General features: G+C 43.1%; 1 protein-coding gene across 1 annotated transcript; it reads right to left on the bottom strand.

Annotated features, from left to right (window-relative positions):
• LOC144594410 (microtubule-associated protein 1 light chain 3 beta) lies at positions 1 to 21653 on the bottom strand. The gene is made up of 4 exons (XM_078400862.1): positions 21414 to 21653; positions 5950 to 6005; positions 4347 to 4453; positions 1 to 2403 (listed from the first exon to the last, which is right to left on the bottom strand). Exons 1-4 carry the CDS (start codon positions 21451 to 21453, stop codon positions 2229 to 2231), a joined length of 378 nt encoding a protein of 125 aa, XP_078256988.1. The 5' UTR covers positions 21454 to 21653; the 3' UTR covers positions 1 to 2228.
• Between the last annotated feature and the right edge of the window lie 1785 nt (positions 21654 to 23438).

Genomic DNA, 23438 nt, shown 5'->3' with positions numbered 1-23438 from the left:
AGCAAGAACCACAATCTTGTATTGTACTTTATTTTGAAAAGGGCAAATGCATCTTTCCACTCAGGCACACAGCTCGTCAGTATATCACACACAGTATATTTACAAGTTGTCAATTCAGGTTTCTCAACAGCAGATCCAAAGTAATACAATTTAAAAAAAAGTTCTAATTTACAAATTACATAAATCTGTTTATGTACTATTTAAAATATACATTAGGTCAAGTGTCATTGAAGTACTTCAAATTTATGCAAAAAATAAAACAAGTAAAAACTAAAACCAAGGCACCGTTTGAACATTTTTGGATTTTTGTCACATTCTGTTTTCAGAAACTGAACATAATAAAATCAGAATGAAGTCCACAGTGGAGACAAAGTGATACTGACAACAATGGAGTATGTTGGACAATGGCGAAATATGGCAATAATCATTCTCATTAAATGCCTCATTCTTTAGTAGAGATTTTGGAATGTTAATTTAGTAACAGTGCCACTTATTCTAAAAATAACACCGCACATTTAACCACTTTAGAAAAGTCCGAGTAACCTGCAGCATCACATCAAGAATCCCAGAATGCAGCCGATGCCCCTCAAATGTCGACAGTACTAAGAGTTAAAATTTACAACTAAAAGACAGCAATTCTAGGCAATGGGGCCCAGAAACATTAATGTTATTAACCTTTATAATGGGTCAGTGCCCGCAAGTCCTTACAGCAAGGCAATTTGAGGATATATAAAGCTGGTAATTACTACTCCAGGTATTTAACATAGGCAGGAAGAGAAATGAATCAAGAAAGGCTCCCTTCAGTATTTACACATTAACAAATGAAGGAATGCACATTTTAAATGTCATATTCTTATATTTTCAGGATTATCAGTCTTGAGAAATTCTGAATAATGTTCTTTAAATACACTGTAAAGATACTAATTTATATTACTTACTTTTAGGAAACAAATATTTAGATGCACATAAAAAGGTGAAAACACCAGTTGACTAGAATGCAATTTCACAATCAGAATGCCTGGTTACACCATATACTCTGATTACCAAACACTCCTAAAATGGACAGATGCCAAATTTATGACAGATGAGAATGTTGGTATACAGCAGAGAAAGCAATCACCAGTTCATTTCCTGTTAAAAATCAAATAACAAGTGCATGCAGACATCAAAATATAGGGTTAAATTAATTTCAGTACTATAAACAAAAAGTTTTAATGACTTATAAAGACATTACACAGGATGGAATCGAAGGTTATGATTTGTATGCTGATTTCAAGACTATATATTATGCACTTTCAGAAGTTATTTCAGTTTTTATTCCAATAGTTTATCATAATTTCATAACAGACACATTCTGGATATAATTAGAATGCAGATTTATAGAGGAGTAACTATTCAGTCAGTAAATCTTAGCACGAGCAGAGATAGTTGGAGATTAGTACGATTGTGAAAGTTTTAAATTTGATAAACAGCTATTCACAAACAAGGCTATTTTTCATTTTTAATTTCTATGCATTGGTTACATTGAAGACTGTGTCTGAGAAATGGTTACACACTGCATGAAATTCTCTTTTAAGAAAGTTGTGAAGGACTTTGTAAAATTAAGAAATTCTCCTTTTCTAATGTTAGATTCTGATGCAAGTATTAATTCTTGGCTGTCCTAATTATTAGCCCATTCAAAAAGAATGGCACGTGACTCACCTATTTAGCAGAAGGCACACTGCTCGTTGAAGTATTTCCACTGCTATTTAAAACCTCTTGCCAAATACTTGAAATTGAATGTAGGTGATTAGTTAGAAAAGCAGCCGTTTTGTGAGCAAGCTGTTTAAATGCTCTTAAATAATTCATCTTTTGAGTTTAGAGTATTAGATAGACAATTCCTGATAATTTCATAAAGCAAAATTATCTGCTTAGTCATTTTGCTTTAAAAAGGTTACTTAAATTACTTAAGTGTCTGCCAGCCATAAAAGATACCTGTTGACTTCTGAACACGATTTGATTTTGGCTTAAAACTGCTGCAGACAGCTTTTGTGAGAATATGGTACTCAATTCTGAGAAGCTAACAAGCAAAAGACTGCAGTTACACCATCAGCTTTCAATTCCAATTAATTTTATGTGATACCTCTTCTCATTCCTGATTGAGCTGGGCAAGCTGCCACAGGTTTAGCAATGTTTTATAGCAGGGCACTACAGGAACATTGAGGGAGGCACCTCAAACCAGACTATGATTACTGTGCAGCGTCCATTCCAAAGGTTTCCTGGGAAGCATAGACCATGTAGAGGAAACCATCTTCATCCTTCTCACGCTCGTAAACCTCAGAAATGGGTGTCGAAACACTAACCATGCTGTGCCCATTCACCAAAAGGAAAAAAGCCTGGTTTGAATTCAACTGCAGACGTCTCCTTAAAAAGTCAGAAATCAAAATGTCAAATTCTCATAGTATTTAGGTAGTAAATTCCCTAACAAACACATAAGGGAACTTAATTTCCCCCAATGTTATTTGGAACAGGCCACTTTGTAATGAAGTCATTTCAGTACACGAGAGACCACCAGTAAATTCCAGTTAAGAAGATTTGTGCAAAGTTCTGCCTTTCCCCACAGTACCCAAATAACCATATGGTGTCATTAATAGCATGGAAGACCCCATCCCCAAAGGCTTTATTGTGACAGTTAGATTAAGCTTCTCTTCACAGGTCTCAGCAACTTTGAGGTTAACAATTAGACAAGGATGGAAAATTCTGGGACAAGATTATCAATATTTTTTCAAATCTCTCTTAGCTTGCCCCTTTCTACGTTTAATTTATTATTGCCATTTAACCCTCCAGAGCTATCCAAATTCTCCCAATATCGATCACTTCAACACCATATTTTTGCTGCCGTTATGGAGTTTCCAGGATCTGGACATTCTGTTCTTTATTCTAATCATGCCATATAATATTTCCTTGGGTCATAAGTGATTGGAGTAGAATTAGGCCATTTGGTCCATCAAGTCTACTCCGCCATTCAATCATGGCTGATCTATCTCTCCCTCCTAACCCCATTCTCCTGCCTTCTCCCCATAACCTCTGCACCTGTACTAATCAAGAATCATCTATCTCTGCCTTAAAAATGTCCACTGACCTGGCCTCCAGCTTTCTGTGACAAAGAATTCTACAGATTCACCACCCTCTAACTAAATAAATTCCTCTTCATCTCCTTCCTAAAAGAACATCCTTTAATTCTGAAGTTAGTTAGCTCATTACTGTTAGAATGTTCTTAAAGTAGTCTGGAATTTCTTTCTACATTAAAAGGCAATGCATTAATGCATTACTTGGTAGCAGATTGTAGTCAATAAACCCATGCAATAGATTTGGTAATCCAGAATAAGAATATAGATATAATCAGTTAGGTAGATTTATCAAATGGAAACATATTTCTCACCTTATCCCAAACAATTGTGCAAACAAATTCTTTGATAAGCAAGGTGATTCCAACTGGAAAAGCAGCTAAAAGCTTACCAAAGCTATCTGCTCAACTTGAAAAAAATTGGATGATTGGATTTAGCATGTCTGATTGATTCCCCAGTGATTTTTGTCACTGATTACATTTATGCCAATATGTAATATTTTAAATACATTGAAAAGAGACCTGAATGCACAAAATGCAATGAAAGCATCAGCCCCTGGTAATGAAAATGTCACTCAGGATTAGTGACACTATTTGTATTGAAGGGAGACACAAAATGCTGGAGTAACTCAGCGGGTCAGGCAGCATCTCAGGAGAAAAGGAATGGGTGACGTTTCGGGCTGAGACCCTTCTTCAGACTGATGTCCCCTTCCCCTCCCCTGATACCAGTCCGAAGAAGGGTCTCAACCCGAAACGTCACCCATTCCTTCTCTCCCGAGATGCTGCCTGACCCGCTGAGTTACTCCAGTATTTTGTGTTTACCTTCGATTTAAACCAGCATCTGCAGTTTCTTTCCCACACTATTTTTGTTCATAAATAAAATACTAGAAGCAATCAAAGCAGATTAAATATTCAAAATTTCTTGAGTAAATTGTATACCATAAAATAACAGATCAGCTCCAAATGACAGCAGTTGATAACTTTGCTACTTAGGTGTGCAAAAATAATTCCCTGCAGAATGCAGCAATAGCAAATGACTTCCTTAAACCAGAAGTTACAAATTTACCATCTGTTCCAAATTCAAGCACCATTCCCCAGCCAGAAAGATTAGCACATACCCCATTAATTTTATCCACGATTCACATTTTTGTTGATTAAAAAATGGATGGCTTTGTGCACAATGTTCAAACACAAAAGTTAGCAAACCATTTCACATTATGCATTTATACAAAAAGCTTACCGTATAATTTTGATCAGTTCGCTCATGTTCACATGGTCAGGGACAAGAAATTTGGTCTTATCCAACAACGGCAGTTGTTTTTCTCCCTTGTACCTTTCAATTATGACCTAAAATTAAAAAATAAATGAACTACAATACAGTCTCGTAGATATGAGTCATGACTCAGTGACAGCTGTCTCCGGCTTTTCTTTTTATTCTTGTGTAGGAAGGAACTACAGATAATGGTTTAAACCAAAGATAGACACAAAAAGCTGGAGTAACTCAGCGGGGCAGACAGCATCTTTGGAGAGAAGGAATGGGTGATGTTTCAGGTCTGAAGAAGGGTCTCGACCCGATTCGTCACTCATTCCTTCTCTCCAGAGATATTGCCTGTCCCGCTGAGTTACCCCAGCTTTTTGTGCCTATCTTTTTATCCTTCTGTTGGATGTGGGTGTGGTTGCTAAGGTCACCATTTATTTCCCCATCCATATTTTCCCTGCAGATAGGGAATGGCCACTTTAAACGACTACAGCAGTTACCAATTCAACCTCCATTTATGAGCGTAAGCATGTAAACTATCTCCAGTCTCACATGAAGATAGCATCACAATCAGATCTAGCTTGATTTGATCAAAGTATTAAAATTATGTCCCTTCTGCCTTCTCATGTTCCACTGCTGAATGGAAGAACTATGGAGGAGTAAGCTCGTGCCATGCAGGCACCAATCTAGCTGTATGCTGCGATTGTAGTTTGAAGTTTTGGCGAGTAGGCGGCCATCATCAGCACTCTGATTAGTGGAGTGGATTGTCGATTCTGGCTGAAAGGATTCCTAGTAGGTTTGATGTAATCATGCCACACAACTTGTAATACAAGTGCTATATTTCTATGAGGATTGAGAATATTTACCGACAGCTCTACAGTGAACCACCAGCTTGGAGTCAGCCTTCAGGCAGATGTCAGCAAATCCAATCTCCCATTCTATTTCTGCACTGCACACCAAATCCAACAGTTTTGTGAGGCTGAATTTCCTATGCATCTGGCCCCACAGCTTTATGCCAGACATTCATTTCAAGAGGGCCACCGATATATTCACTAAAAGCAAAGACGAGCTCTTCTAAAACAAAATTGATGAGGAAAATATGGTTTCTTAATTTTTAAAAAAAGAGTATTACATTTAATTAAGTTTTTCAATTGTTACCAAAAGAATTGCAGCCTGTTCCACAAAGTGACTACACCAGCAAGGATGTTGGGAGGGACACAGCTGCACCGGTGAAGTGCAATTCCGGGCATCCCATAGAAGGCAAACATGATTGATTCAATTACAAGGACCAGAAAGACTGTTGGAGAAGGCCAAACCAATGACAGGAGAATGCAAGTTGTCAGATCTGGCCCAAGTCCCAATTCTCCTCATCCTTCTCTGGACAACACAACACAAGATATTCCAAATTCCACACACTGGCCCAGTAGATCCCAACCTGCATGCAAGGAGACTTTTTTAACCTGTCTATTATTTCCATATAAACACACTGCCACAAAGTTTATGATCATCCCCTTCCACTTCTCGCCTGCTGTATTATTTTGGAATAAAAATCATTATAATTTCATCTCCCCCAATGGGTACTCACTGGAATTTTGTTGGGATGCTGCTCTCGAATAAGGTGCACATCTTCCACTCTCTGCTCTGCAAAACAGAATTATGTTAGAACATAAGACTGGGTAAATCTCAAATTAGGGATTATATTAAAAATTATCACATTCCCCCCACGTTCTCCACCCCTCTCACCCCCCCCCCCCCAAGCAGACATGAAATCTGAAACAGATGAAACATACAGTAGACACAAAAAAAGACGCACCATCATTTTCAATTGAGGCATAACAATTCCCATCTACAATACATTTACATAGAACCATATTTAATAACAGAATGTTAAAATTATTTAATATCAACTCAGAACCTGTATCTTTGATATTTTCTTCCTCCAAAACCAACAGATTAAATCAAAGAGTGTGTAGCCAGTGTTCCCACCAGTTGTCATGGATGGACCCCTCACATCATCCTCCAACATGATCCCCCCACTAGTCACATCTTCCAATTTCCACCCCTTTCTGCCTTCCACAGCGATGGCTCCCTCCATAACACCTTAATTCACTCATCCCTTCCCATCCAAACGACACCTTTCTCCTGCATCCACTTGCCAAACTGTCCTTATACCTCCTCTCTCCCCTCCATCCAAAGACCCTAGCAGTCTTCCCAGGTGAGACAGAGATGCACGGGCATCTAATCTCAGCACTGCACCTGGCGTTCCCAATGTGGCCTCCTGTTTATTGGCGAGACCAAGTGTAGATTCGGCCTCTGCTTTCCCATACACGCGCTTGGTCTGCCTTCCCTTACGCACCCTTCTGTCCTGGTCTCTCCCATCGCCACACGCGAGGCTACATGCAGACTGGAGGAACAACACCCCATACTGGGCAGCTTGCAACCCAACAGTATGAACGTTGCATTTTCCAATTTGGGGTAACTGACCCACAAACAGCCCCCTTCCCCTCCCTCAAACCCTGGCTGACCTTACACCCCTCCACCTGCACTCCTTCCACCGCTTCACAATTCGTAGCTTTTCTATGCTTCACTATTCAAAACTTTCTATCCTTTTGGGCTTGCATCCGTCTTTTCAGCTCTGGCCTTTGTTCCACAATCTGCCCCCCCCCCCTCATTCAACTATTACCGGCCATGCTCTGTCCTGCCCACCTCTCTTCAGGCTTTCTTTCCCACCTCCCCTGCAATCAGTCTGAAGAAGGGCCACAATCTGAAACGTCACCTATGTTGTCCAGAGATGCTGGCTGACCTGCTGAGTTACTAGATTAGTTTAGGTTGTGCAATTGAGATTGTGGAGAACAGAAACCACAGTGAATGCAACTGCTGGATAAAAGGAAAGTGCAACAAAAACACCAAAAGAGCCAATTGAAGATGGCCAGAATCTACTACGAGCCAGCCGCCAGTGATAAAAGCACCGTTTTAAAGTTTCATATTACACGTACCTTTTTTTAAAGATAATAGACACCATGTTTAACCCAAATTATTGTTACATGTACCACAATTACACGGAGCCTTGTAAAAATACAATTAAAATTATCATTTGCAAAACAGCTAAATTAAATTCTATTCACACTTATTGAACCCATCTAAAGTAGGTCACACTGGGTATCTGAATAAGTTATATAAAGCAAGCAAGCAAGCCAAGCACAAAATCTGGGGGGGGGGGGGAAAGAGTGATATTCAAGTCTGTCATGACATGGAGTACCATTAAACTATTTTAGAATTGTTTTTAAATGTTACAAGCACACAATTAAAAAGGGAAAACCTTCATTAGCAAAGCACTTTGCTTTACAAAACCATTATGTGATTCACAGATGCAAGGATAGCAGATATGTAGCCAAAGGAGAAACCTGAAGCAGCTGGGCAAAGCATTTTAAAGGTCACTTGATTGTGACATGAAAAAAAAGAGGCAACAAAAAGGATCCTTCCTTACAGCGGAATACACCAGAGGCCAGATTTAAATGCAAGCTGGAGACATTCTCCTGAGATGAGGGATTGGAGTAAGACTGAAATATTGATCAGGGGAGTATTTAAGGCCAGCAAATTTTAAATTTAAGCTATTAAGTGCGGGATGGTCTTGGCAGTAAAGGAACCCGGGCTGAATTCTGGATGTCAGTTTGGTCCTTCAGCATCCCGATAAACAAGAAAAGCAACGACTTTTTATCTTAAGTCAGATTAGACAATGGTTAAAAGTCAGTGGAGTCCACATACAATAACATCTTGTCTCAAACTTGATTGAATAAAAGGATCACCTTTCTGTTCGACTGTAAGGGGGTTCCAGGTAAGCAAAATTGTGGAAAATACAATTCTGGGAGAATGCATTAAAAGTAGAATGGATGGAAAGCCCAGGAAACGTATCACAGCAAACATAGCTACCAAGCTGGGAAGTTGAATGAGCACTTACTTATTGCAAAGTTTTTTTAATCCAACCTATATAATGTGAATACAGAAATAAAAATCTGCTTTAAACGCTTTTGCTGGAAATGCAACATCTGGAAAGATCACTTCTCAATGCATACATCAATGCATTGCCAACATGTTTCATCAACATTATCACTATCTAACATTCTATTGAATAGATCAAAAGATACAGCATGGAGACAGGCCCTTCGGCCCACAGAGTCCATGCCAAACAACATTCACCCATTCACACTACTTCTGTTATACCACTTCCCACTGACTACACACATTCAAGGCAATTTGGAGGCCACTAACCTGAAAACCTGCACTTTTTGGGGGATGTGGGAGGAAACAAGAGCACTGGAGGAAGCCCATGTGGTCACAGGGAGAACGTGCAAACTCCACACTGACAGCACCCAAGATTAGGATCAAATCCAGGGTTTCTGACACTGTGAGGCAGAAGCTCTGTGCTGCCCACTGCTGACACTAATTCTCCCAGTATTTATCCTGTAGCACATTGCCTTTTGTTTCTTCTTCCTCTCCGGTTTGCATGTTAAAACTTGATTGCGGATCCATGGCAGAGCTTTCCTGTTCTACCATCTAAAGTGTTTTGGCCTATTCACTATTTAAACTTTTTAGCTTTCAAGAAAAAGGTTTTCCTAATTTACTATTAAAATATTTAAAAGCTATTTCCACTTATTTCATTTCAAACAAGACTTCTTAGTTCTTTTCTGCCGTACCCAGTACTGCGAATGCCTTGTTGTCACTCCGATATATAAGATGATTTCACTGCAAGACAATTCGGGGCCAAACTCTGCTGCAGAGACTGAGAACACACGTTGAGAACATGTACAGGGCCCAAAAACACAAAAATGCACTAACACTAAATACACACACACAAACACGGCCTTGACAAAACCTTCTTCCTCTGCCCCCCCCCGCCAGCACCATCCTAATCCTCTCCCTCGGCCACATTTCTCTGTTCCATTGTTCTCCCCCACCCCCATCCCAGCTGCCAGCCATGTGCACTTCCCCAAAATGGGTCCATTATTGCCCACATTTACCTCACCATCACTTGGCCTCTTCAAAGTTGTTTCTCATTTTGTCATCATCCTCCCCCAATACATCTGGCTCAAAGCAAACTCTCCAACTAAACCTTGCAACGTAGCCCAGACCCCACCCCTCACTGCCACTTAAATCCACAAGGTTTTCCCGGAAAAGCTCCAGAACGATTCAGCCATCTGCATGGCACTGACCAGGGTCAGCATATTGTAACTGTGTACACTGCAAGCAGCCTAGTCTGGTCTGCCATGTGTCATGATCATGGCTGATCTTCTTGCTGCATTGGAGACACAAGAACCAATAGATCATTGTTCTTCCTGCATGATTTGAATATTTTAATGTCCAGAAATCTATCTGCATTTTGAATGAACTCAATAACTGAGGCTTTGCAGCCCTTTGCAGGGTTAGAGAATTCCAAAGATGCATCAGCCTATAACTGAAGCAATTCCATGGCCTTCATTCTGCGCATTTTGTGGTGACGTTTCAATCAAGGGAAACATTCTCCCTACAGTCTTTGCTGTATCCTCTTTGCCAAGTATCTACTTTACAGGTAACGTGACTCCAGGCAAGCTCCCTTTAAGGCCCACTGAATAATTGCATTAATTCTATTTTCCTCTTGTACTCCTTTCATGCTAAAGACCAACATAGTCGGCGTTTAATTATCATGTGTCAACAATAGAAAAATGAAATTCTTACTTACAGCAGCATAAATCCACACCAACTCTGCTCAATCAAGGTGATAGTATTATATAATCTATTTTAGAATTTTGCATTTTGACTACTACTGATGTTAATCTAGAAACATGGAACTGCAAATATTGATTACAAAAAGTGTGCTGGTCCAATTTAGCGGGTTAGGCTGCTTCTCTGAAGAACATAGGTAAGATGATGTTTTGGGTTGGGTCGCTCCTACAGACTGATGACCTAACAGTTCCAATTTTCTCTCTCTCTTTAAAATAGTGGAGTCACATTTGTTACACCCACCCCCAAATTACAGGAATAATTCTCAAATTCATATAATTTTATATAACCAAATATCTATTTTCAAAACTTCGGGAAGCAAATCATTAATTCCCACTAGACATTTTCTGCAGGTTTCTTGTGTCTGCTTCCATGCAGTCAAACCTATTTTGTGTCCAATTCTTCTACTATTTCCTTATCATCATAAATTCTGCCTCCATCAGTAAGATACCTAAATTTGCTCTCATTTTCTGTCTTATTAAACAGAAAAACAATAACCATAAGTTTTTATTGTCTATTTTGATGTTTCATACCAGTTGATTCTCATTCATTCAGGCCTTTTTCAACATTCTCTTAGGAAGATGAGGAGAAATTTCTTTAGTCAGAGGGTGGAGGGGTTAACAAATTGTGAATATGAAGTTGAGGTTAAAGGGAATACAGGAGATATTGCAGAAGACTCTCGGAAGAATGGGAACAGAAGTTCTAGAGGGGAAAAGAGATTAAGGGCAGGGCCATTTGTGACCGATGTGAGAGGGGAGGTAAATACAGAAGTTAAAGTGTTGTACTTAAATGCGCGTAGTATAAAAAATAAAGTGGATGAGCTTGAGGCTCAGTTAGTCATGGGCAAGTATGATGTTGTAGGGATCACTGAGACATGGCTACAAGAGGACCAGGGCTGGGAACTGAATATTCAGGGGTACACAACGTATAGAAAAGACAGACAGGTGGGCAGAGGGGGTGGGGTTGCTCTGCTGGTAAGGAATGATATTCATTCCCTTGCAAGGGGTGACATAGAATCAGGAGATGTTGAATCAGTATGGATAGAAATGAGGAATTGTAAGGGTAAAAAGACCCTAATGGGAGTTATCTATAGGCCCCCAAACAGTAGCCTCGACATAGGGTGCAAGTTGAATCAGGAGATAAAATTGGCGTGTCACAAATGTAATGCTACGGTGGTTATGGGAGATTTCAACATGCAGGTAGACTGGGAAAATCAGGTTGGAAATGGACCCCAGGAAAGAGAGTTTGTAGAGTGCCTTCGAGATGGATTCTTAGAACAGCTTGTACTGGAGCCTACCAGGGAGAAGGCAATTCTGGATTTAGTGTTGTGTAATGATCCTGATCTGATAAGGGGACTAGAGGTAAAAGAGCCATTAGGAGGCAGTGATCACAACATGATAAGTTTTACTCTGCAAATGGAAAGGCAGAAGGGAAAATCGGAAGTGTCAGTATTACAGTATAGCAAAGGGGATTACAGAGGCATGAGGCAGGAGCTGGCCAAAATTGTCTGGAAGGAGGCCCTAGCAGGGAAGACGGTAGAACAGCAATGGCAGGTATTCCTGGGAATAATGCAGAGGTTGCAGGATCAATTTATCCCAAAGAGGCGGAAAGACTCTAAGGGGAGTAAGAGACACCTGTGGCTGACAAGGGAAGTCAAGGACAGCATAAAAATTAAGGAGAGGAAGTATAACATAGCAAAGAAGAGTGGGAAGACAGAGGATTGGGACTCTTTTAAAGAGCAACAAAAGTTAACTAAAAAGGCAATACGGGGAGAAAAGATGAGGTACGAGGGTAAACTAGCCAATAATATAAAGGGGGATAGCAAATGTTTTTTTAGGTACGTGAAGTGGAAAAAAATAGTCAAGGCAGATATGGGTCCCTTGTAGACAGAAGCAGGGGAATTTATTATGGGGAACAAAGAAATGGCAGACGAGTTAAACCGTTACTTTGGATCTGTCTTCACTGAGGAAGATACACACAATCTCCCAAATGTTCTAGGGGCCGGAGAACCTAGGGTGATGGAGGAACTGAAGGAAATCCACATTAGGCAGGAAATGGTTTTGGGTAGACTGATGGGACTGAAGGCTGATAAATCCCCAGGGCCTGATGGTCTGCATCCCAGGGTATTTAAGGAGGTGGCTCTAGAAATAGTGGAAGCATTGGAGATCATTTTTCAATGTTCTATAGATTCAGGATCAGTTCCTGTGGATTGGAGGATAGCAAATGTTATCCCACTTTTTAAGAAAGGAGGGAGAGAGAAAACCGGTAATTATAGACCAGTTAGTCTGACATCAGTGGTGGGGAAGATGCTGGAGTCAATTATAAAAGACGAAATTGCTGAGCATTTGGATAGCAGTAACAGGATCATTCCGAGTCAGCATGGATTTACGAAGGGGAAATCATGCTTGACAAATCTACTGGAATTTTTTGAGGATGTAACTAGGAAAATTGACAGGGGAGAGTCAGTGGATGTGGTGTACCTCGACTTTCAGAAAGCCTTCGACAAGGTCCCACATAGGAGATTAGTGAGCAAAATTAGAGCACATGGTATTGGGGGTAGGGTACTGACATGGATAGAAAATTGGTTGACAGACAGAAAGCAAAGAGTGGGGATAAATGGGTCCCTTTCGGAATGGCAGGCAGTGACCAGTGGGGTACCGCAAGTTTCGGTGCTGGGACCCCAGCTATTTACGATATACATTAATGACTTAGATGAAGGGATTAAAAGTACCATTAGCAAATTTGCAAATGATACTAAGCTGGGGGGTAGTGTGAATTGTGAGGAAGATGCAATAAGGCTGCAGGGTTACTTGGACAGGTTGTGTGAGTGGGCGGATACATGGCAGATGCAGTTTAATGTAGATAAGTGTGAGGTTATTCACTTTGGAAGTAAGAATAGAAAGGCAGATTATTATCGGAATGGTGTCAAGTTAGGAAGAGGGGATGTTCAACGAGATCTGGGTGTCCTAGTGCATCAGTCACTGAAAGGAAGCATGCAGGTACAGCAGGCAGTGAAGAAAGCCAATGGAATGTTGGCCTTCATAACAAGAGGAGTTGAGTATAGGAGCAAAGAGGTCCTTCTACAGTTGTACCGGGCCCTGGTGAGACCGCACCTGGAGTACTGTGTGCAGTTTTGGTCTCCAAATTTGAGGAAGGATATTCTTGCTATTGAGGGCGTGCAGCGTAGGTTCACTAGGTTAATTCCCGGAATGGCGGGACTGTCGTATGTTGAAAGGCTGGAGCAATTAGGCTTGTATACACTGGAATTTAGAAGGATGAGGAGGGATCTTATTGAAACATATAAGATAATTAGGGGATTGGACACATTAGAGGCAGGAAACATGTTCCCAATGTTGGGGGAGTCCAGAACAAGGGGCCACAGTTTAAGAATAAGGGGTAGGCCATTTAGAACGGAGATGAGGAAGAACTTTTTCAGTCAGAGAGTGGTGAAGGTGTGGAATTCTCTGCCTCAGAAGGCAGTGGAGGCCAGTTCGTTGGATGCTTTCAAGAGAGAGCTGGATAGAGCTCTTAAGGATAGCGGAGTGAGGGGGTATGGGGAGAAGGCAGGAACGGGGTACTGATTGAGAGTGATCAGCCATGATCGCATTGAATGGCGGTGCTGGCTCGAAGGGCTGAATGGCCTACTCCTGCACCTATTACCTATTGTCTATTGACTCTATACCAATGGCCTTTCTTTTTTTTTAAGCCAGCATCTGCAGTTCTTTTTTTCTCATCTTTCCTTTATGCCTGTCCTTCCAAATATTAAATATTCTTGCTGATGTCCAACCATCTGGCAATCACCTGTATTCAACCCTCACCTGTATTCACCCACCGATGAAGTGATGTATTCACCCACATACCTTGTCCTGCCCCTACTCTCTTCCAGCTTTAGTCCCCACCCACCCCACCACAATCAGTCTGAAGAAGGGTCAGAACCCAAAACATTACCTCTCCCTGTTGGCCAGAGATACTGTCTGACCCGCCAAGTTATTCCAGCACAGGGTCTTTTTTGTAATCAGCATCTGCATTTATTCGTTTCTACAGCTTCGAGCTTTATTCATCTTGCAGCCACATTTCCAAGAGGTCTACTTGATAAGAATAGACAATAGGTGCAGGAGGAGGCCATTCGGCCCTTCGAGCCAATGTACTTCTTTATCTTGAAAAAGTACCAGGATACAGCACCTACATTTTTGCCACTTGGACCTTTGTCTATAATTTCCAGAACCTACTTGCAGCCTTCCTTCACTTCTGCTGCATATTTGTTTCACTTACTTTTCTATCAGAGTTCTTTCTGTTTCTCTTCAGGAATTCCCTTTGAGGTTCCGTTCCCCTGACAAGTTAACTTAAACCTGCTCAGAACACTATTAAAGTGCAGGTGGCCTCAGATAACAAAGGTCAGCATCAGAGTGGGATAGCAATTTTGAAGTGGCAGACAACCAGAAGCTCAGAGTTGTTCCTGTGGATTGCGGCAGTGATCACCAAAATTGCATTATTTTGTTTCCCCCGTGACAAACACAATGTTGCGCACTGGATTGGAAGGAGAGCACATGAATCACAACTTCACCTGGAAAGAATGTCCTGATTTAGATTTATTAGATTTAGAGATACAGCGCGGAAAAAGGCCCTTCGGCCCACCGGGTCCATGCCGCCCAGCGATCCCCGCACATTAACACTATCCTACACCCTAGGGACAATTTTTACATTCGCCCAGCCAATTAACCTACATACCTGTACGTCTTTGGAGTGTGGGAGGAAACCGAAGATCTTGGAGAAAACCCACACAGGTCACGGGGAGAATGTACAAATTCCGTAGACGGCACCCGTAGTCAGGATCGAACCCCAGTCTCCGGCGCTGCATTCGCTGTAAGGCAGCAACTCTACCGCTGCGCCACCGTGACCGCCCTTTGGGCATGGCGAGGGTATAAAAGGACAGATGTTGCATTTCCAGTGGTTGCAAGGGAAAGTGTGGTACGACAGGGAATGATTAATGGGAATTGACCAGGAAGTAAGAGGGAGATAGCTTCAAAATGCTGAAGATGAGGAACATGGGCAACAGTTCATGGAACTGGCAGCAATCCTCTTTAATGTGGAAGGTATCACAAAATGCTGGAGTAACTCAGCAGGTCAGGCACCTAGGAGAGAGGGAATGGGTGATGATTCAGGTCGAGACCCTTCTTCAGACTTTCTCCTTCCGTGCCCTGCGTTGTACTCTGGCTGGGATGCGCCGGCACCAGCAGGCCCTTGCTCTGACTCTCCCACAGCCCCAGGCCTCACTCACCCACACCTGCAACGAGTCCAATTTTTTCCCTCCTCTCTTTAATGTGGAAGCTGGTGAAGTAGGTTAAACATCTCCATCTCTCGAGACGGTGGGAGTGAGAGCAGAGCGGCAGAATTTAGATGAAGTTTGTCATGTGATCTAGCCACCATTAAAAAAGTCATCCCCAATAACATGGGAAAAAAAGCACTTGGAATTTAAACTTGTCAGATTTCTTTTCCCCAATTTCCTAATAAATAAAAATCAGGAAACTAGTTCCTTCAACCTCCTCATGTCCAATGGCACTAGACTTCCTATTTTAAGTTACAGAATAATATAGTATGGGAACAGGTCCTTCAGCTTATCTTGTCCATGCTGACTAAGTTGGTCTACTGGGTTAGTCCTGCATTTGGCCCCATAGGCTCTAAACACTTCCCTTCGATCTGTCCAAATGGCTATTAAAAGTTGCAATTGTAGGTTCCTCTGGCAGCCAACTCCAGAGACACACAGTACTGTGAAAATGTTGCCCTGGAGGTCCTCAAATATATCCCCTCTCACCTCAAGCCTATGCCCTCTCATTTTAGAATCCTCTACCATGGGGTGGAAAAAAGGGACACTCGTCTTCACTTTATTCATGTCCCCCATGATCTTGCACACCACAATAATGTCACCCCTCAGCCTCCTATGTTCCAAAGAAGAAAGTTAGTCTATGCAACATCTCCCTATAATTCAAGCCTGTAGGTCAAGGTAATATCCTTTCCACAGCTAGACAACCAGATTGCACACAGGTGTGTTTCACCGCAAATTGTACAGTTGCATTATGATGTTCCAACTGTTCTACTCGATGTACACCCCAATGAAAGCAAGCCCATCAAATGCTGTTTTCATCACTGTCCACCGATTTACCAGTTTCCGTAAACATTGCACCAGATCTCTATTCTGCAACCCGCTCTTGTTTGACATACCAAACTGCAACACTACACACACGTCAGTTAAATTATATTTACCATTCCTTAGCCCACTTTCCCCCAACCAATGTAGACACCCTCCCTCGCAGTAGATAACAAACAACAGTGAACCCCCAGCACCAACTCCTGAAGCATTCTACTGGTCACAGGCCTCCAATCAGAAAACCAACCCTCCACAATTACCATTTGACTTTTTTCTCCAAACTAATTTTGAATCTAATTGGCTAGTTCATTTGGTCAGTCCCGGGGGATTTATTCATCTTAATGCATTTTTAAAATGCCAATTCCTCCTCTTTGGTCATTCGTATTTGATCCAAGACATCACAATTTGCACCTTAATTCTCTAGTTTCCATGATCTTCTCTTCAGTAAAAGCAGATGAGAAACATTAATCTCCCCCATCTCCTGTGGCTCTGCACACCAAGACACCATGCTGATCTTTAAAGGGACCTTTCTTTTGCTAGCCCCCCTTTTAATATAACCATGGAATCTCTTCAAATTTTCCTTTGTCTTGCCCACGAGCTCATTTCATGTCCTCTCTTGCCTTTCTGACTGCCCTCATTAAGTGTGATGGCACTACACTACTTATACTCAGAGGTATTTATTCACAAAATGGTGGAGTAATTCAGCAGGTCAGGCAGCATCTCAGGAGAGAAGGAATGGGTGACGTTTCGGGTCGAGACCCTTTTCTTACACTACTTATACTCAGAAGTTCACTGATCCCGATGGCCTCTTTTTTCCTCACTTTTGAAAAACTCCACTTGTCAGCTGTCCGCTTATCTGCAAGCACTCTTCCATGTCAACCTCTGCAAGTTTCCCAGCAAATGATTCCAAAATCTGACTTACGGGTCTATTTTTCTTACCAGAGCCTCAACATCTTTCATCGACCAGGGTTTGCTAAACTTGCACTCTGTGGATTTCTATTTGTAGCATAACGTATATTGAAATAAATTCATACATACTAAAAAACAGGTTGTAGATCATAATGGCAGCTGAAAATGTATCCAACGGATTAATATCAAAATATCAGAACTAACATGTAGAAAACTGTCAAAGTTTGATGCAATCAATAAAAAGAACTTGATCTCCATTCATTGTTGTAATGTATTCCAGCTGCTAAATTTTACTTTTGAAGCCTCATAGAATGCGAGGTGTACTTTCACAGGTCTACAAGAATTTAATATACCAACTACTTTCAAAACACAGTTCCTCAGGTAGTGGTAATTTACATCACACCTTTCTTTAACTACAACCAAGCCCAAAAGCTAAATAAAAGCCACAAGTATAACTTAAAACATATACAAGAAACTAGATAGACCAGACAAGATTGACTGGAATGAACATTTTGGAATAGCTTTCAGTTTGTTTTTAATCACGTGTACCGAGGTACAGTGAAAAGCTTTTGCATGCTAACCAGTCAGCGGAAAGACAATACATGATTGCAATCGAGTCATCTACAGTGTACAGATACATAAGGGAATAACGTTTAGTGCAATGTAATGCCAGTAAAGTGTGATTAAGCATAGTCCGAGGGTCACCAATGCGGTAGATAATAGTTCAGCACTACTTTCTAGTTGTGGTAGAATTATTTACAAATTTGCAGTGTGGTATTTGCATAGATGACAAATGAGCAAAACTGAGTACTTCTGTAAATTTGAAATAAACTCAAATTGATTATCAGCTGGCTTATCTTAAAATTCTATTTACAAATTTAGCAGCTTTAGTTGTCACATTAAGGAAAGACGATTATCTTTCAAGCTTGTAATATACCCAATTAAAAAATTGCAAATGGAGATTATCTTTTTCAAGCTAGCAAAATGCCAAAGGCTCGGTGTTGGGGCCGCAACTGTTTACCATATATATTAATGATTTGGAAGAGGGAATTAGAAGCAACACTAACAAGTTTGCGGATGACACAAAGCTGGGTGGCAGTGTAAACTGTGAAGAGGATGTTAGGAGGTTGCAGGGTGACCTGGACAGGTTGAGTGAATGGGAACATGCGTGGCAGATGCAGTATAATATAGATAAATGTGAGGTTATCCACTTTGGCGGCAGAAACAAGGAGGCAGATTATTATCTCAATGGAGTTAGGTTGGGTAAGGGGGAGGTGCAGAGAGACCTGGGTGTCCTTGTACACCAGTCACTGAAAGTTGGCGTGCAGATACAGCAGGCAGTGAAGAAAGCTAATAAAATGTTGGTCTTCACAAGAGGATTTCAGTAAGGAGTAAAGAGGTTCTTCTGCAGTTGTATAGGGCCCTGGTAAGGCCATATCTGGAGTATTGTGTACAATTTTGGTCTCCTAATTTGAGGAAGGGCATCCTTGTAATTGAGGCAGTGCAGCGTAGGTTCACGAGATTGATCACTGGGATGGCGGGACCGACATATGAGGAAAGATTGAAAAGACTAGGCTTGTATTCACTGGAGTTTAGAAGGATGAGAGGGGATCTTATAGAAACATATAAAATTATAAAAGGACTGGACAAGCTAGATGCTGGAAAAATGTTCCCAATGTTGGGCGAGTCCAGAACCAGGGGCCACAGTCTTAGAATAAAGAGGAGGCCATTTAAAACTGAGGTGAGAAAAAACTTTTTCACCCCCAGAGTTGTGAATTTGTGGAATTCTCTGCCACAGAGGGCAGTGGAAGCCAAATTACTGGATGGAGTTAGATCGAGCTCTAGGGGCTGGTGGAATCAAGGGATATGGGGAGAAGGCAGACATGGGTTATTGATTCTAACTTCCATTATATTGCAATTTGTTGTTCAAAATTATATGGGGTTTGAACAGAGTGTAAGTGAATACCATGGGGAGAGCTGCATGCTGAAGGACACCAGTTTAGGAGGATACACAATATCAGCTTCCTCATATACACTGATAACACATAGCTCAATGTCACTGTATCGCTCAACCATTCCACTCTTAGAAATTGCCAAGATTGTTTATTTGAAATCTGATCCAAATATTGGGAAGACCAATTCTCATCTGCACTTCACAGAAACAATCCCTAACAACTCGCCTTGGTTACTGCAACAGAACAAGATGTGTTCATAACTTTGCAATTATATATGACCATGAAGCAACCTTCAGATTTCATGACCGAGAAATAAAAGAAGAAATTGCCTAGCAGGCAAGGCAGAATCTGTGGATAAACGGTGAGAGCTTTGGATTGATGTTTTGGCCAATGTGGAAGGTCACTGTCTTGGTCCTCTTTGGTAGTCCCAATATTTTCTGTTGTTTATTTTAACTGCAGCATCTGTAACACTTTGCCTTTTTAAAACACCAAGACAACCTACTTCACTTCCACAACCTTTAGTCCTGTAGATAGACCCCAAAAGCTGGAGTAACTCAGTGGGACAGGCAGCATCTTTGGAGAGAGGAATTGGGTAACGTTTCAGGTCGAGACCCTTCTTCAGACTGGAGGATTTCAACCCAAAACATCACCCATTCCTTCCCTCCAGAGATGCTGCCTGACCCGCTGAGTTACTCCAACCTTTTGTGTCTATTCTTCGGTTTAAACCAACATCTGCAGTTCCTTCTTACACACTTTAATCCTGTAGATTGGAGTGTAGCCGGAATCAAATAACCACAATCTAACTCGGGGGTATTTATTCACAAAATGCTGGAGTAACTCAGCAGGTCAGGCAGCATCTCAGGAGAGAAGGAATGGGTGACGTTTCGGGTCGAGACCCTTCTTCAGACTGATGTCAGGGGGGGGCGGGATAAAGGAAGGATAAAAGTGGACGCAGGAAGACAGTGGGAGATCTGGGAAGGGGAGGGGAAGAGACAGACAGAAGAACTATCTAAAGTTGGAGAAGTCGATGTTCATACTGCTGGGCTGCAAGCTGCCCAGGAGAAATATGAGGTGCTGTTCCTCCAATTCGGGGCTGGTCCCATTTATGCCATCCAAATTATACCACCCCTTGATTACACAAACGTCAAAACTAAAGCAAAACATTAATTCTTTCAAATTAGTTCCACCATCCATTATTAATATCCATGACTTCAGTTGCAAAAAGTCTAAATTCTTTAAATTCATCCCTAAAATGCCTCATCTATTCCAGGATATCCCTCAAAATCAATTTTTATGATTATCACATAACCATTTTTTTTTACTAATACTCCTTACCTTCGGTGACATTATGTTTACCAATTCTACCCTTCTCTTCCCCACCGAATCATCTGCTAATCAACCCCTCTTTATCTCGATCCATTTATCACTTGGCAGCTCTTACCCCACCGTTTTACCCATCACCTCTTTGCACCAGTTCTCTCCGACCTACTTCATTTGCCTGAAGAAAGGTCCCGACCTCAAAACGTCCTCTGCCGATTGCCCTCCCCAGAGGCTGCCCGACCTGCCGAGTTATTCCAGCACTGTTTTGCTCAAGCTTACAGGGCCTGCTGCCGTCTTTGACCCCACGTCTGGACCCAGGCCTCGTATGGACCCAGACCAGGCATGTAGAGAGGTCCGGGCGGGGGGGGGGGGGATGCTTTGCACCAAGAGAGCCCTGCATCCCTAATACGTGCAAACTCCGGGGTTTGGTGTCTCTGTCTCCGTCTCCATCTCCCCCTCCCCTCCCCTCCCCCCTCCCTGCCTCCTCCCCTCCCCCCCCGCCTCTCTCCCTCCCCCCCGCCTCTCTCCCTCCTCCTCCTCCTCCCCTCCCCCCCTCCCCTCCCTCCTCCTCCCCCCCCTGCCTCTTTCCCTCCGCCCTCCCCCTCACTCCTCCCCTCCCCCTCTGCGGATACAAATAGCCGTTAACTCAACCGCAACAACAAAAGCCGCACGGATAGACACGGTAAGGCCCGCAACCAAGGCAGATTAATTAGCCAGAGGGGTTAGCTGGCTGGGTCAGATTAGCCAGAGGCCAGGCCAGGCCAGGCAGGGGCCCTGCCGTCTCTCCCCGCCTCCTCTACCCCTGCCCACCCCCTGGAGGCGGGCGGCTCCTCTCACCCCGCCCGCCCCGGGCCTGTCGCCGGTCTCGGGCTAGGCCGCAGCCAGCCCGGGCCCCCCCAGCCCCCGCCCCCAGCCCGCCCCCGCCTCCAGCCCCCCCCCCCCCCGCCCCCAGCCCCGACCTACCGAAGGTCCTCCTCTGCTTGAAGCTTTTCTCCGACGGCATCTTCACCGACACTCCCTCTGTGTCTTTGTTTGATGGCAGCGACTCTGAGGCGGCGCCGCAAGTCCCGTTCTCTAGCGTTGGTTGTTATGTGATGGGAAGGCGGTGTCCGGGGCTCCACTGGCGGCGGCCCTGCTGCTCCACTGGCCGCACTGTGTCCACTGGCGCCGCTGCTCCTCCTCCACTGGCCGCCCGCCCGCTGACAGCCCCCGCCTTTAACGGCGCACTGGTCCCGCCCTCCCGCCGCCGCCCGCGCCCATTGGCCCCGCCGCTGATTGACGTCCCCGTCAGCCAACCACCGCCACGGCGGAAGCCCTGCCTTTTTTGAACAATGTGAGCCTCTGATTGGTCGGTTCCTCTCATCTGCCCGGTGACGGTCTGTGATTGGTTGGAGCCGAGGCCCAGTGCAGGAAGGAAGTGCAGGTGCTGCTTTACACCAAGTGCTTGTTACACACAGAGGGTGGTGGGAGCATGGAACAAGCTGCCAGACGAGGTGGCTGAGGCTGGGACATTCTTGCTATTGCGGGAGTGCAGCGTAGGTTAATTCCCAGGATGGCGGGACTGTCATGTGATGAAAGAATGGAACGATTGGGCTTGTATTCGCTGGAATTTAGAAAGGATGAGAGGGGGATCTTATAGAAACATAAAATTATTAAGGGATTGGACACGCTAGATACAGGAACCATGTTCCCGATGTTGGGGAAGTCCAGAACCAGGGGCTACCGTTTAAGAATAAGGGGTAGGCCGTTTAAAACAGAGATGAGGAAAAACTTTTTCAGTCAGAGAGTTGTGAATCTGTGGAATTCTCTGCCTCAAAAGGAAGTGGAGGCCAATTCACTGGATGCATTCAAAAGAGAGTTAGATAGAGCTCTTAGGTCTAGCAGAATCAAGGGATATGGGGAGAAGGCAGGAACAGGGTACTAATTGTGGATGATCCGTCATGATCACATTGACTGACGGTGCTGGCTCGAAGGCCCGACTGTCCCACTCCTGCACCTATTGTCCATGTCTATGACTATCCCAAAGTTTAAGAAGCAGTTAGACAGGTACATGGATAGAACAGATTTGGAGGGATATGGACCAAACGCAAGTGATGGGACATGTTGGCTGGTGTGGGCAAGTTGGGCCGAAGGCCTGTTTCCACACTGTATCACTCTGTGCCTCTATAACTCAGCAGGTCAGGCAGCATCTCTGGAGAAGATAGACACGACATGCTGGATTAATTCAGCAGGTCAGGCAGCATCTTTGTAGAATATAGACACACAATGCTGGAACAACCCAGCAGGACAGGCAGCATCTCTGGAGAGAAGGAATGAGTGACGTTTTGGGTCGAGGCCCTTCTTCAAACTGAGAGTCAGGGGAGATAAGGAAGTGTTCATAAGATCACAAGGAATAAGAGTAGAATTAGGCCATTCGTCCCATCGTCTACTCCGCCATTCAATCAAGGCTGATCTATCTCTCCCTCCTAACTTCATTCTCCTGCCACCTGTACTAATCAAGAATCTATCACTTGTTAGTTGTGAAAACAAGACATCAAAGGGATTGAGTTCAAGGAAAATATTGAATTGTAGGAATGTAAAAAAAAGATAACTGCTAGCTAGGAGAAGGTGACAATGAAGCAGACAACGAAGGGTTTCGATCTGAAATATCATCTATTCCTTCTCTCCAGAGATGCTGCCTGTCCCGTTGAGTTACTCCAGCATTCTGTGTCTATCTTCGGTGTAAACCAACATATTTCCTTCCTACACAGAGATAATAACATCCTACACATCCTACTTCCTTCCTAAACAGAGATAATCAGGGGGAAAGTGGGACTGGTCAGAGACCTGGGGGGTGGGGGGGGGAAGGGAAGAGGGAAAGCAAGGGTTACTTGAAGTCAGAGAAGTTATTCACAAGGCTGCCCCGCCCTCCAGAGCACCGGGTGGAACACTTCTCGGATTCCAGAAGTAAACAAGTGGGTGTCGCAAGGAGGGCGGAACAGTAACTGC

This window comes from Rhinoraja longicauda, chromosome 6 (genome assembly GCF_053455715.1).
Source record: "Rhinoraja longicauda isolate Sanriku21f chromosome 6, sRhiLon1.1, whole genome shotgun sequence".
NCBI classification, from domain to species: Eukaryota; Metazoa; Chordata; class Chondrichthyes; order Rajiformes; family Arhynchobatidae; genus Rhinoraja; species Rhinoraja longicauda.
This window is presented reverse-complemented; position numbering and strand designations above follow the sequence as displayed.

Bases quoted from the DNA above. Each gene is read 5' to 3' on its own strand.
- LOC144594410 (XM_078400862.1), bottom strand. From the start codon at position 21,453: ATGCCGTCGGAGAAAAGCTTCAAGCAGAGGAGGACCTTCG. The intron at 6,006-21,413 runs GTAGGTCGGGGC...TCTGTTTTGCAG, and splicing joins CAAGCAGAGGAGGACCTTCG to AGCAGAGAGTGGAAGATGTG. The intron at 4,454-5,949 runs GTGAGTACCCAT...TTTTAATTTTAG, and splicing joins AGCATCCCAACAAAATTCCA to GTCATAATTGAAAGGTACAA.